This window comes from Halictus rubicundus, chromosome 3 (genome assembly GCF_050948215.1).
Source record: "Halictus rubicundus isolate RS-2024b chromosome 3, iyHalRubi1_principal, whole genome shotgun sequence".
Taxonomy (NCBI): Eukaryota; Metazoa; Arthropoda; class Insecta; order Hymenoptera; family Halictidae; genus Halictus; species Halictus rubicundus.
In genome coordinates this window covers 706598-722732 of record NC_135151.1, presented here as the reverse complement: position 1 = coordinate 722732, position 16135 = coordinate 706598, and the positions used below count along the sequence as shown (strand labels likewise).

Genomic DNA, 16135 nt, shown 5'->3' with positions numbered 1-16135 from the left:
TTATTGTATGCCTATGTTTTCTCTAAAGGCTATATATATACTACAACAAAATAGAATTTTATTTCGGTTTAAGGGAAATTAATGACACAGATACTTATTAGACTCTGTTCAGAACCTTCATCGCGAGTTTGACTCGATATTGTAGGGCAAGGGGTTAAATATGAATATTATTCATTTCTTCTAGATATGGAAATGAAATTCTGATCCTCTGATATCAATACTTAAGTATTGAAATAAATGCAGACAAGCAATAAATATAAATCTTCTTTTCTGTCTAATCGTTATATGGCGGATTTAAGGCATTTATGGCAACAACGAATAGGTGAAATTTTTCTTGCTTCTTGTACTCGATCGCAGACAATTTTTATTTCGCATAAAGATCCGTGGTCTGATTATTATTGCAAACCGAAGAAAAATACGATGCGGTGGTCCGCTGCCATTTTGGCAAACGCTTCGACGAACATCAAAAGCCTTTTGCACGTATTTCTTCTCGGGGAGGACTACCTTTTCAAATAACACTGTCGGACAATGCGCACGCTGTCATCGACTTTAAAACGCCCTGTCCACGAGGTTGACAGCGGCAACTTAATTTCGCAGCATCGGTGACTTTCGCATTTCTATTTCGCGACGTGATGACATTATCGCGTAACCAAAGCATCTGTTCGACAGTCTAACGAGGCGACTGCATCGTATCTTAATTTTGAAAGTAGTCGCTTAGTCTGTTTGTTTCACGCGTCTGTCGCTTTAAACGTTCTTTGACATTTCCTTTATCCTTGGGCATCATGTGATTTCGCAGAAACATGCATCTGCTTTTCCGGAACAAATGTTAACCTCTTCGTCGCAGAAACATTAACACATATGTTCACAGTTTTTATAAAATATTCCGCTTTTTATTTAATGTTTGCATTGTTGTTTGACCGTGGGATCAAGTTTGCATAATTTCTACCGCATTCATTTCCATCGTTACGGTTTTCTTGGCCACTACCAAGTGCCATCGATCATAAATTAACCTTATGCGCATTTATATCTGTTTCAAAAATTGTATTGTTTATAGCTTTTCCTCTTGGCTCCGTTTCCAGTGTTTTTTTTTACTTTTGACGCGAACACTGCCCACGTTGATGCTACATTTTCGCGACTTTCAGCTTATTCTTGAAGACATTAGCAACAGAGATATGTCAGAGTTTAGTTTCCGAAAAATCTTGCGCGTACGCAATTTTACTGAACGGCAAAACTGATGCCTGTGGTATGTTTTTCGACGAAACAAATACGAAAATTAAGGGCCAAGGGTAGTCAGGTGACTTTTTCAGAGTCAGCAGGTCAGTAACTGCTGTATAATTTCCGTTCACAGCCTTCAGCCAGTGACCTAAGATCCGTCTTGGTCTTAAGTCTATGACTAAACTTGTCACATTTTTTGCCCTGTATTATCGACATTATGAATTCTGTCGGCAGAAACGTGCTTCAAGTTTTTGGCTTTATTTCGCAGAGAATCAAGACAAAATATAGCTCAATTTGTAGCTGGAGATATTTTCTAGTGCGCGCTGCTCCCGATTTCAGCCAGAAAACTCATCCAATGGCAGAAAAATGCTTGGATGCTGGTTCTAACGTTTATATTACCAAATGTCTGCATAATCTCGACAGCTTATGACCAGCACGCGCTAGATTGAACCTTTCTCTTTCGAATGAGCCCATTTCCAGCGAAAAATATTCTCATATAAGGACGAAAAGTTGAGGCACGTAAAAACATTTTTCGCCTATTTTTGTCGGTAACGTGGTTACCCTACCTTATCGTGAAATACGAAGTCTGGGCTTTTAACACTAGAACTACCGAACCAGTCAAAATGACCGGGTCCTAATTGTTTCTTTCACGATTACTGAAATTATAAAAATGTTTCTATCAAAATTTTTTAATGAACTTCTTTATTCAAGCACATGTTAGAATAAAAATGGTATGAGGTTTGAATAGATGTAGTCATGTAGCCTTGTCATTATTACAAAGCAATATACATCAGTTGTATTTATTACTCGGTAGTTCTAGTGTTAAGTGCGTACAACAGTGATGGGCATAGCAGGGCCCCCTCAAACGCCTGCTTCTCCTACCAGGCTCCTACCAATGTTGCCAGATCAAGAACTTGTTCCCCCACTCTAATTTCCCCTTCTACCGCGCTATTCCCCACGCTTTCGCCGCGGACCGGTCACGTGACGCGTTTCGTCACTGTCGTGCCATACTCCTGCACTGGCAGAGAGAGGGTAACTTTTTCCCCTCAATTCGTGCTCCCTCCCCTCACCTGGCGACATTGCGCGTACTTTCATCATGGTCGCCGGTGTCTCGCGTCTTCGTTGCCCCACGATAGCGACGCTTACTGGAAGAGGACTAGTGGGTGCTATGGTGGGAACGGTCTTGTCACAATTGGGACCAGACCTGGGAAAAATTTCGAGAAAAAATAGTTACAATACTATTTTCAATAGTATAATTTAATGTGATTCAAATAAAATACTACTTTAAATAGAACGAAAAATTTCGGCAAATAAAATATATTCTTTTTAATGGCCAGATTCATAACATAAAATATTTGAATGTTGTATTTCCAATATTTCCTTACAATGAAAATAAGTTGAGCAAATAGTTAATATTATAAATTATAATTTTGATCATAAGAAACTATAATAGTTAACAAAGTATTATTCGTAGCTTAATTACAAATACTTGTATGTAACATGTTGAGAAACAGACGAGAATGTCGTAATAACATTACACGCAACAAAATATCTGAAAAGTATCAGTTACTATCAATTATTTGAAATACTATTTTACACAGTCCTACAAAATAAGTCTCACTATTTTCAATATTTTCCAAATAAAATACTATTTTTGAATAGTATTTCAATAACTTGTTCTTATAAATAAAATAATTTATTTGCATGATTATAGGTGTGCTTTAAAAATAAGTTAAACTATTTACTGTTTTCTATGTCAAATACTATTTAGCCCAGCACAGATTGGGACAAGAATGCCCATCCCTGACGTACAAAATAAGTCGAGAATAAGGGATAAAATTTGTCCTTTGTCTCTAACATATTAATTTTGCAAATCTTCTGTTGTTATTACAGCTGCGATAATCTAAAAATTATCGTCAGTATCGTTAAAAAAAATTAGGTAAGCTTTTTATTTTATTTCGAACATGATAGCACTCTTTAAAAAAAAAAACTAAAAAATGCAATCCTAATTTTGTAAATAATTGGATCATTGTGGTCTAATCGGCGCACACGGACACAATAATTAATATCCAGTATAGCACGTTGTATTAAATAAATTTTTAACGACAACTTTCTTCAAAAAATAGCCTCATAGGAAGATTTGTATTCGTCGTGTTTGATGTATCGTTTTATCTGAATTATTTATTTACCTTCAACCAGTGTACAAACGGGATTCGTACGATCATGTCGATCATCCATAGACGATCATTTCATTATTCCAGCACGCAACATAATATTTTGTTTGTCGAGCATGTTGGCTGTTGTTCGAAACATTTTCCCATCAACACGATAAATCTAGGAGACCTTGCACAATATGTATAACGAGTTCGAAGAAACAATTGCAATTAATTGTTCCGCAAATACTCGAAGAAGGTAAACGCGGCGTAGCATCGCGAGCGAACGTCATCGACTGAATTTTAAATTCCTCACCTTAACTGTTTGCGTGCAGGCTCAATGTTATGGGAGCATCCATTAGTCGAAATGCAGGAATAATCGGCCGCAAGGCATACCGACACTCCACACAGATGTTTTCATAGTGTGCGCTTACGGGAAAATCCGTTAACTCTAAATATACACCGACGGGCAGCACTTTACTGCAATATATTCGGGTCACGCAATTTTCTTTTCATCGCAAAAAAAATCGGCTCGTTTCGCACGCGTGCGATTTTCGGCCGCTCGATCGACCGCGATTGCGTCACCGAAATTTTATCGTGCCATTTTCAACCGCGAAACGATACATTATTCAGCTTCAAGATTTTGCTTTCTTTCCACTTTATTCAAGCACGAGTGCTGTACAATATATGTGCACCTGGATTTATTTGAATTCGCAAAATTAACGCAGCTACAGGTGTTTGGAGAATGCAACTCGCGTCGCGAGATATCGACAGTTTAATCTTTAAACGCGTTTTTCTCAGAACCACTTTTTCCGAAACGGTCGCCAAGATATCTCGAGTTCTACTTGACCAATCGTCGTGAAATTTTTAGAGAGTCTTCAGTGCATATCTTTCTTCTCGCACAAACCAAAACTCTTGAAACCCGTCGTTTTTTTCTTGTTTTTTATCGTGCTCAAGGCCGAAAAATATTTTTAAAAGTCGGTAATTTGACTTCGAAATGCCGCCATTTTCTAAAAAATCAAGATTCTTAACTTCTTTTAGTTCAGACCGTAACTGCGTTCATACTGATGGCGGTGGTTTGGCGACAGATCTGTAGAAAGACCGAAATCATGGCAACCGACTAACTGTGTTGTTTTGAAAACTCTATAAAAAAATATATAACTCATGTAATTTTGATTGTTGTTACAATAGATATGTGTGCGAAATTCCAGTGCAAAAGGTTCAATAGTTTCCCTGAAAAAATTTTTTAACGCGTGTAAAAACGCTCTCGAAATCCAGAATACACTTGCGATCCTATGACGTGCCACACACGTCGAAAATTGTTTTCTCAGAATTTCCAACCTTTTTATTCCTTCGCTTTAAACCTTCTGTCGTTTCCTAAAAAAAGTTTCTGTTTTCAAGAAATTAATGTTCCTTTAAAAGATAACCGGGAGGTGTCGGAATCATTCGTTCTTCTGAAATTAGAAATCATTGTTGACGAAAGGAAAAGAACGCTTCGATGTATCATTACACGTGACATTACGAGGAATCAGATTCTCATTGAGATGCGCATTATAATGGTTGATTTAGCTGGACGGCCTTCAGTTAAAAATTGCTCGCACTGTAAGAAAAAAGTCGAGGGAGAAGAAGCGATTTACCAGATGTCAGATCGTTAAACAATTAAGTCCGTGTGACTTTCGCAAGTTTACTTTGATGCTTCCCGGGTCTCAATTAATTAGCTTCTTCGCGCAAAAAGGAGAATGAATTATGAAGAGGTATCATTAGACTCGTGTTATCGGCGGTAGCGCAAGAGTCACAAGAGTTTGCTGTCAGTTTATATAAATGTTGTTTGTACAAATGCATGTTTCGTTACAAATGCCTTAAATGAATATAGGAAAGAGACTGATTGGTTTATTGAAGAAAAATGTGTGTTCGTAATAAGGCGATCGAATTAATAGACGGATCACTAATTAATAGACTGAACTTTAGACGGAACTTTATGCAAAAAGTTTGTGCATCGATTGCAAGAAATAGGAGTTGCATAAAATATTGATTTCTTCTCTTAATAAAGATATAAGACTACGCTTTTTATTTCGAAAAAAGAAAATTGGTATCTTCTCTTTTTCACGTTCTTCTTCTTCATTCGTAATACGACGAAAACCGGTCCCGAGCCGTCGCCTTATATCGAAAGAAAATTGTAGTGAAATATCGGTGTAGGTCAGAAATGACTCCGTCATAGGCCTAGATCTCGCAGGAGTCCGAGGATTAATAATTTTAATATGAACAATACAATGATATTCTTGAAGTTGTCCGATATTTTCACTATTTTGTGTTTCGCCTACTCATTTTTCAAATATCATGTTAAAGAGAACCATTTATTTTTTTAGACGAATTTTATAAATTGAGAAGAATATTATCTTCTACATACGTGTTAACCCTTAGCACTCGAATCGCGACTGCAAGGCGCCACTGAAAGTTCCTGTATCATTATTCAAAATATTTTTTACATTATTAAATTTGTTTGTATTTAATAAATTACTAAACATTTCAGTACTGTACTAGTAAATTGCACCATTTTCGTATGAAAAATTTGTATAGCATGAAAAAATATCTATAGGAGGGATATATTCTAGGTCGGAAGAAATGTTTCGTTTTAGAGTCAAAATGGCTTCGAGTGCAAAGGGCTAATAGATAGTTGACGCATAAGAGCATAAAAGAGATTATGATCGTTATCGTTTTTCAAATTCTGTGCGTGCGATTGCACAAAGACTTATGAGACACGAATCCATAAGGATCGGAAGTCTAGTTTTGAACGGCCGATTCGAGACTTCTTGAGTTTGATAAAGTGCATGTTTCGGTTACATAAATGCATACTGCTGCGATTGATCTGAAGCCAATCGATTCAGACACACCTTCGAATCGTTTTCCGCGTGTAATACCATAATCGTTATTGTTCTAGGTCTGTGTGACATTTAGTATACATGAATGATTGGAGATTCGCCAGACATCGTCGGAGAAGGATCGGTCCCAGATCTAGGAGATCTAGAAGGATGGTGGGATAATCCTAGTATCGTGATCTGGAGTTTCGTCCTTTTCGGATGTTTTCTCTTGAACTTCACGCTTTTATTAGCATTCCTCGTGCGTCCGTCGTTGCGGACGATATCCAACAGGTTTGTTCCACTTCTTTATTGGCGATTTGTGAATTTCGTTCCTTCATATTCGCATTAAACATTCTGTATACAGGGTGTCCCAAAAATGTCGTATTTCCTTGGAAGGGGTGATTCCAGAGGCCATTTGAAGTAACTTTTTCCTTTGCGAAAATGTTCTCCGCGGCTTTGCTAAGGAGTTATTGACGAAAAACACAGACCAATCAGAGCGCGGCTATAGTTGACGGGTTCCAGCTCGGTGACAGGTGTCGCTGAGCGTGGCGTTGCCATTGGCCGAGTCGGAATCCGTCTGCTGTAGCCGCGCTCCGATTGGTCCGTGTTTTTCGTTAATAACTCCTTAATAAAGCCACAGGGAACATTTTCGTAAAGGAAAAAATGATTTCAAATGACCTTAGGAATCATCCTATTCAAGGAAATACAAAATTTTTGGGACACCATGTAGATTGACTAGATCTCAATTCTTTACCTTCGAAGATTTCATTTATGCATTTAAACCAATTTATGAACAATGTAAATATTTTGAGACGCAATTTTATTCAATTAAAAACGAACACGCACGTAAAGAATTGATCTGTTGACTTCACAAATTAAAGTTGACTGGAATGTAACAGCAAACTGTGTTAAAACATTATTCTTCACTGTGGATTACGTTTATTCGAAGTGTTTTTTTTTTCGCTCGTTAAAAATGTTGCCTTCAGTCTTTAGTCATTATAATTGCATGAGATCTTTGATAGATTTTAAAAATCGAGAACGACAGGATGATGTATTATTTATAAAATACCGACGCTCTTCTAATGGAATCGTTCGCACAAGGAAACCGATATAAATACCTTCCGATAAATGGAATGCCACGATTGGATTGCGGATCTCTATTCTATTTACAGTTCGGAAAAGTGTTTCAAATAAAATGCAGAATTCAATTGAAGTCGATCAATCTTCAAATCATATTCATGCTACGTTTCATGCGGTGCTAAAAATTTCACCATAATCGATTAATCAGGTTTCAACGTAGTGTTCATAAGTGGACGAACGGATGTTCATGCAAAAAAAAAAAAATTCGCTTGAAATCAATCGAAAATAAGTTACTTTGAATAATTTCAATAAGCTGACCGTAATGCAACAATATTCGTTAATATTTTCGAAAATTTTTCACCGTTTTGTATTTCCTGTTCTCGTTTTTGTTGTAGATGCATAAAATCCGCGGTCTAACTGTGACACGCCGAAGTGATAGAGTTATTCGTTCGACACCTTCGACGGCGGAGACTGGGTCTATCTTGAGCCAGAGTGTTACAATGGTCATTCGGGTACTCAGTTTCCGACGAATTAATTAGATAAACAGCCACTGTAGTAGGAACAAGAGAAAGATGTCTACGAGAAGTACCTTCAAAAATATGTTTAAAAAAAAAATTGATAAACAAAGCAGTGAATGTACCTAAATATCCTTACCTACAGAAGTTATAAGAATGGCCCACCGTTCGAAGGTCAAGACCAAAATTACAGAATTCTGATGTGTGCGAATGTTTTACTGAAGTATAGCAATAACATAGATTTGTTTAGCGTCTTCACAATTTCGCATCTCATCTATACATTTTTTCCTCCATAAATGCATAAAATCCGCAATCTAATGATAGTCATCTCGCAAGATTAGTAAACATAAGACTCATCCAACACTCTTATTTTCCCCGTAAACAATATAAAATAAAGTTTCTCAACTTTCTCCGTCCAACTCTGACAGCCGCTGTTATCTCTTCCAGATTCGTCATGAACCTGACCGTGTCGAATCTGTTGGTGTGCGTGATCATGAACCCCCTGCTGATCATAGACGCCTCTTCGTCACCGTCCGGCGCGCAGATAGTCGGCGGGACGTCGATCGGAAGCGTATGCGCGATGTCGGAGGGCGCGATCGCCGTCGTGACGACGTCGTCGATCTTCTCGGTGCTGTTGATCGCGGTGGATCAATACTTCGCCGTGGTGGATCCTCTCCGGTACCGTGCTCGCGTGGACAAGCTGAAATGCGGCATCCTGATCATGTCCACGTGGCTGATCTCGATCATTTTCGGCTCGTTGGCGTTCTTCAACCCGAATCCTCGGGGCTTCTGGCTCTCTTGCAACCGAAGGAACGGTTCGTCACCTTCCAACGCCACTCTTGGTAGCCCAACCGAGCCTACTATCACGATACTGGAGACGGAAGTCGGCGAACTGAACGCTACCACGATTCCCGGAGTCCTGGAGACCATGGAGTCTCTGAGGATCAACGACGACATCGATCTGATCGAGAACACCACCGTGATCCTCGACACGTTCATCAGCGACTCGATCACTTACGGTTTCATCTACGCAATGGTCTACAGCATCTTCGCCTACGTTCTTCCTTTCGCAGCTGTCTGCTGGATCTACGTTAGTATTTATGTAGCAGCACACCGGAACTCGGAAAGAGCGAGACGAAGCGGATCTAGGCCGATCCTCTCTTCGGCCAGCTTCAGCGAGGAGCAATACGGGCCTGGCAGGCTTCAGCGTCTGCAGGCTGACACTATCGACGACTTTCGTAAGCTACCAAAGATATCCAGTCTGTCGTCCATCGACGAGACCAGCGAGACCATGCAACCAACTGGACAGATGTCTCGAAGACGATCGTTCTCCCCGCCGTTGGAGATCGAGGTCTCCGAGCCTGTTGACAACGATCAACCTTCCTCGGGTATCGTCTTCACGGTTGGCTCGCACAGGGTGGAGATCTCCTCGGAGAACGTTAATCAAGATATCAAAGCCGCCATAGACGAGGATGCGGAGAGTTCTCTGGAGAAACCGGACGGAAGGTCTCTGGAGGACGCGACGGAGAGCAGACCGGTTACTTGGAACTTGAAGAACTTCGCCGAGAACAGTGACTCGGAGGACGACGCTCGTTTCGACTGCTACGAGTCCTTGGATGTTCTCGGTAAGGATGGGTTTCAGTATGACAGAAAGCTCTCCTCGCCCTTCTGTGGTGTTCGAGCGAGCCCGAAGAGCGAGATCGGTGAGAAGGGAGAGGACGAAGTTGATACGCGGCTGGAAAAGATCGAGTCGAAGTTGAACGAGTCTCGCGTCGAGGATGAGACGAAGGGACGATCGAGCGACCCGTGCGTCGAAGAAGGTAAATTAACGACGGTGTACGCCAGCGGAGAGGTCGGGCCTAGCCGGTGCAACAGCTCGAGCACGATCTGCAACAAGACTGAGAGGGAGGCCGCCGGTTGCAACAATGCAACCGAGTTGTCCGCTTGTTTGCTGGCGCCGATCGTGACGATCACACCGGCCCCGAGCAAGAGCGATGCTCTGCATCGCGTGTCGAGCGTCCGAAGCACCGCGAGCTACATAAGTTTGCTAAAGGACAGAATCAGCAACGGATCCATTTTTAGACACCGCGAGGAAACCAGGGCGGCTAGAATAAGCGCCCTGGTCATAGTAATGGGTCTAATTTGTTGGTCGCCGTATGTGATACTGTTGGTAATGAACAATCTGCCTCGACCCACTGACCAACATCTGCCCCGCAAATACGACGCGTTGGCCTCCAGTTTCTTAATTTTGGCCGCCTACATTAGCCCGTTGTTGTTCGGGTACCGGTCGCGTCGCGTCAAACGCGAGCTACGCCGGTTCTTCTGCTTCAGACGTGAACTGTCCTACAAGAACAACAGAAGCTTGATGGCCAAGAAGGTGCTGAAGAGGAGGCACAGCAGCACGCTCAGTCATGTGGAGGTCGATCACAAGTACAACATCTTCAACTGCATGTACGGCCGGAACCGATGGCCCAAAGAGAAAGTGCAGTTCGTGCAGGTGCCCGACACTGCTCTAGCCGTCGAAACGTGCAGAAGCAGTTTCTCCAGCGGAGCCAGCACTCAGATCTCCAGCACGTCCACGGACGAATGCTGAACGATCCGTCGAATGCTCCCACGACGTTCCTGATAGTCTTCTGGTACTGATCGCTATTGTTCAGAGTACTTAACGCGCTGTGTCTCTTCTTCCGTGAACATTTTCGTCCGTTTCTTATGAATCTTTCGTTTAGCATCTGACGTCCGTTTTACTGCAAACTGAAAGGTGTCTTTCTTTTAACACGTCGCCTTCTTTCTTGTCGCTCTATTGGTTGCTGTTCTATTGCTCTACGAGTATGTTTCATTCGAACCGGTGCCAAACATTTTGTGAACGTGATTTACTGGCGCGCGTGTGTGCATCCATGAATGAACGAACGTTGACTAAAAAAGTTGGCTGACCGATCGCTCGTTGTTAGATTTTAATGAATCGCATCGTTGGCGTTTCGCGATACGTATTAATCATCGACATCGAAATAGATCCTCGAGCACACACATCATTGATAGACAGCGGATTTTTGCAATTGTGACAGAAATGAGCGGGTGGAACTCAAATCGGTAAAAACATTAGAATAGTGTAAAAATATGAAAAGGTTTTTTTCAAACAGTTAAAATTATTTACGTAAGAAATAAAATTTTTTTTCTCCGTTTCCTTGCAAATGATGTATGAACATTTGATTTTGCATAAAGATCCACTGTCTAATTATCAAAAAATGAGGAAGAGCGAGAGAGAGAGAGAGAGAGAGAGAGAGAGAGAGAGAGAGAGAGAGAGAGAACATTGTCCGCGAGAATAGTCATTTCTTTTAACGTACACCGCAAACTACGTTCCGCTATAACGGAGAATGACGAGACAATACGAGAACATCAGGTGCTTTTTGCGAGTCTGTAACACGTTGATCGCCACTTGAAAAATTTACTCCGCAACAGAACTGAATACTTAATAATAAGTGATAAATTCTAGTTACTTTATGTCACTATATAGTTACTTGCGTAACCAACAAGTTTTTATTGTATGGCATTATCGTGACAGGCGACGTGACAGCTGAAGAATAAATGATGCTAAGTTGTTTTAGGCGATAAAGTTAAGTACCGTGTTCGACGACTAACATTTAAACGTTTTCGAGTAATCTGAAAGAACTTTCTTAGTAATTAAAGAGAAATATTAAGCGTTATTTGTTGTCTGACAATTACAATTACTAAAATTTCGGAGTCGACTGCTTAACAGATTACGAGATGTTAATCGTGCAATGATATGCTCGCTAATCTTCTTAATTGATAAAATGCACTATGAAAAGTTCAGTGGCTATAAAAATGCAAAGTATAAAGTTACGCAACTTGAGTATACGTGCTCAGTTACTCACCACGGTCACAAGTATAATAATTCTATTTGTACGTATACGTGAGCTCTCAAAGACTGCATCGTAAACTTTTGGTTTCAGCAATTTCCTGTGAATTTTCTCTTAAACGCTTTTAGCTCTTGATATCAATGAAGAACCTGATAAGCTCCATTTTACGATTAAGTCCGGATGCTAATGAGGTTGATCAAGGTCCGATCAAGGTCCATTTACTTAAGCAACATCATAAACTACTTCCTATCGTTCGGTATCGCGAACGGTACCGATTTTTGTAAAACTTAAAACGACTGCCTTCCAACTTTCAGGAAACCTGTACGAAACGAGAGCGAAACTCTCTTGTCCATACTTTCATAGTCTTGCGATCACTTTGTTACTCGTCTCCCACCGATAGTCCAATGTTTTAGTCTGTCGTTTTAGGTTCTCTTATGTTAGCTGACTATATCTCTGACAGTTATACATGTATTGTAGAGAATGTGCTAACAGTCAATTAGGGTACAACATTTATACTTGTTCTCCAAACAGATTTTCAATCTAGTCACAACGTTCCTTTGGTGAAAACGAGTCAGAAAATGATTTCGTTCGAGATAGATTTCATTTTTGGTTTTATTATAGATTCTTAAAGTTTTTAGTGTCTTGAGGATTAGAAAGTTTACTAACTCATGATTTTAAACTTTTTATTCCCAACATATACAATGTATTAATTTGTTTAGTAATGAAAAATATTATTACACTTATTTTTGTCATAAGTGTATAAAGTCCGCAGTCTGTTTATAGCTCGAGAGTGAAACAGAATATATACATATTATAGATTGAAAATATAGTGTATACTCAGATTAAATGTTGTTCACGTGTAACATGTTTGCAGAAAAAATTGTGAAAAGTAACGCTGTCGAAGTAAGAGACCTAAACGATAGATTGACGTCTTACGGCAATGTTGTATGTTGTTCTAAGTTATTCGATCATTTCGTAATTAGATTATGCAACCGTTAAGATACTAAGATAAGATATTTACAAGTCTGTACCGATGGTGTAGGGTAAGGGACCCAATTACAGTGGGGGTACCAATTACGGTGCCTATATTAATTATACTTATTTTTAAAGCATAATGAATATTAAAAGAGAGATATATAACATATATATTAACTGATTTTAATGATAAAAATTTAATATCTCTTTTTGAATATTCATTATGCTTTAAAAATAAATATAATTAATGTAGGCGCAGTAATTGATACCCCCACAGTAATTGGGTTCCTTACCCTATTTCTTCTGTTGTTATTTATGTGACGACATCGATCCGCTACGTTATTTATCGAGTAGGCGGTGATAATAATCATCGAATACGAACATTTGTATGTACAGGACTTTGAGAACTCCAAGGATGGAGAATTAACCCTTAAATGCACTACTGAAACTGCAGCTGTCTTATTCAACTTTATTTATTGTGTATTAATGCAACTATTCGAAAAGAATAAAGTTTCATTATCTTGCTGCATTTTCCTGCAAAGCAAAATTGATATTTATTTACCAATTCGGTAAAAATGAATATTAGATATATTAATTGAGTTACTGCATTTCTGAAGAGCATTTTTGAAAGGGTTGATTTAGGGTTAACGAATAGAACTTATGAAAAGGAATAACTTTGAACATTATTCCAAGAAACAATCGTGCTTTCGGTGTCCTGATTGTGGGCTTTGTGTCCATTCTGTATTGACAACTAAAGCATTCAATGATGTCTCGATATGTTTATTTTTAATTATGTTCATCGCACTTTTTAATTTCTTTTCGTGGGTTGTATACCGATCAGGTGTAATTAGCATCGTGATATTTTAAACTGGATTGCGGATCTTCATGCGAATGCCCATTTTTGTCGATCGATATCTAAAATTTCGAGAAAATTCCCAGTAAGCAATTTGCTCTTGATTTGCTCTGAATTTGTCGCCAAAACTGGTGCACAAATTGCGACCCTTCTGTTTCGGCATGTGGTTCGAATTTGAATGCAAAGTTTGCAGACGGACTTCATCAATTTCTAAATGAAAGTTCAGCTACTCTGAATACTCATCATTAGACTGCAGATTTTTATACAAAAATCGTCTACATCAAATTTAAGCTACGAGAGCTGCACGGACATTTATTTCTTTTGTTAATAATTATAATAAGCTTTTTATTTCAATTCTTTAAATGTTTTTACTGTTTTGCATTTGATTTACATATTTTGGTTACAAATACATAAAATCCGTAGTTCCCCCATTTTTATGTGAAGTAGGGTGCCCCAACTACTGTGGAGGTCTCAATTACTGTGCCTGTATTAATTATCCTTTTTTTTTAAGGCATAATGAATAGTATATCATATATAACATTTAGCTGATTTTAACGAACAAAATTTAATATCTCTTTTTTAATATTCATTATGCTTTGAAAATAAGTATAATTATTATAGGCACAGTAATGGGGTCCCTTACTCTATACCTTTTATTTTGAAACAAGAAAGTTATTAGGCACAGTAATATAGGCGCAATAATTGGTGGTCCCACAGTAATTGGGTCCCATATCCTACCAATGTTTGAAAATTACAAATTTAGAATCACTGTAGACAACATTATTTATCACATGGTAAAAAAAAAATGAATTTTTCTTACCGTGGCTGTAATAATTCACGCGCTGTACGTGTATAAATATTGTGTGGCGAATTTTGAGGAGTCAACAGTTACAAGCACAATTATGTTGAAAACTTATGTTGATAGAGACGTGTTATTCGTACGAACAGCAGAGACTTTGGAAAAGGGGCCAGGAAAAGTTGCGAAACTACGATGAAATCTCGAGACTCGAGCACCCCCGAGGGTCAGCGTAAAAATATTGTATTCATTTTTGTTAATGCACACACATGCACAAAGATCCGCAGTCTAATGATAGCACTTGGATGACCTATTTATTGATGAACGCGACGAGATATTTCCGCAGGCGCCGCCGTGTAAATATGTATACATTTCATGACAAATCTCTTACGCGAAGCCTTGAAATGTCAAGGGTGCTTTACCACTATTTTGTACATTACAAATACAAGTACCTTTATTTATATTAAATAGACTGTACATAGAAAAAGCGACGCGACAATGAGTCCCGATATCGAAAATTCACTATGTGTCGCGTGTCGCATTGCTGATGGCGCGTTGATGTGTCTGTGTGCGTGTGTTTGAACATGTACCTTTCCATATTTATGTGTGGACACATGTATACGTGTATATTAAACAACTTATTTTTAATACACCGAAATCGTTATATCAATCTGCACCCTCCATTCGCAAACCATCGATAAAACAACAGCGAAAGCCTCAAAATCCGTTTTATTAAAAATTTGATTCTGGTCAAAGTGATTCGTTTGTTATCGTGATACAATAATTTATACTTGCTTTCGGAGAATGCTTGACATTATGGTACACTAAGGCCGTTTGATTCGAACTTATTTAGTCGCGGGAGCATAAAAATGGCGACGAATAATTTCTTGTGTTTTCAATTCAAGCTAATTTTTATACTCGCACGCTGAAAGATTTAACAAAATGAAAAAAGATATTTTACTACAGTTGTCTTTTGATACAAGGCGATGGCTCGGGCCGGCTTTTGTCGTATTTCGGATGAAGAAAAAGTGTCGTATTGTATCGGAATAAAATTGTACATAGTTGACAGTCGCTCGAGCTTATCCCCACCGCGACGGGTCACGAATGACTCCGGCATACCATACGGAGGGTTAATTACAACGAATCTTATCTTTCAATATGTGAAGAAAGATATAGTCACAGAACAATTATACAGGGTGTTCGACTACAGGTGGCAGAAAATTTAAGTGGTGGTTCTCCATGACACTAAGATGAAAATGAAGAGTAAAAAATTGTGATTTCGGCTTTATTTTTTGTTATTAACAAATAAACCGTCGCGCGCCTTTATGACGTAAGCAACGTACATCTCTGTTGGTTGGGTTGCCGCCTTTTAGGAGGATATTTATTTGTTAATAACTAAAAACTGAAGCCGGAAACGTAAATTTCGAACATCCTGTATCTCTAAATATTATATGCTACGCATTATAATGATAAATAACGACGTGTACATACACAGTTTGATTTTTTCCACGTGATATACAACTCCGTGGTTGCCAGACGTGTGCGACACGTTTACGATCTTGTAGTTTATATGGAGGTAGTCGAACGAATTGTACGTTGTTATTTAAAGTCGTAGTGTACATACAGCATAATGTCCAGAAAAGCCGCAACTTTGCTAAATCGTTTTATTATTTTTCAAAGGAGGCACGTTGCAATTAACGAAACAGTTCAATGGTTCAATAGCTTAATGTGCCGAACTGCTTAAAAAAAATTATACTTTTTGGTCAACTTGATCATTTTTTAGGGACACACGTGCCTAATAAATACTTACGGTTT

General features: G+C 38.9%; 1 protein-coding gene across 2 annotated transcripts in view; it reads left to right on the top strand.

Moving 5' to 3' along the window:
- The window catches only part of LOC143352315 (uncharacterized), a 44023-nt gene extending 29045 nt beyond the window's left edge, over positions 1–14978 (top strand). Inside the window, exons 1-3 of one of the 2 annotated variants that reach the window (XM_076784651.1) lie at positions 3446–3627; positions 6307–6517; positions 8269–14978. In XM_076784651.1, the coding sequence (XP_076640766.1) occupies positions 6333–6517; positions 8269–10414 (2331 nt within the window). In that variant the 5' untranslated portion in view covers positions 3446–3627; positions 6307–6332 and the 3' untranslated portion in view covers positions 10415–14978. Of the gene's footprint in view, positions 1–3445; positions 3628–6306; positions 6518–8268 lie in introns of those variants that run through there. The other variant, XM_076784649.1, reaches the window with a different exon arrangement.
- The last annotated feature ends 1157 nt before the right edge of the window (positions 14979–16135 follow it).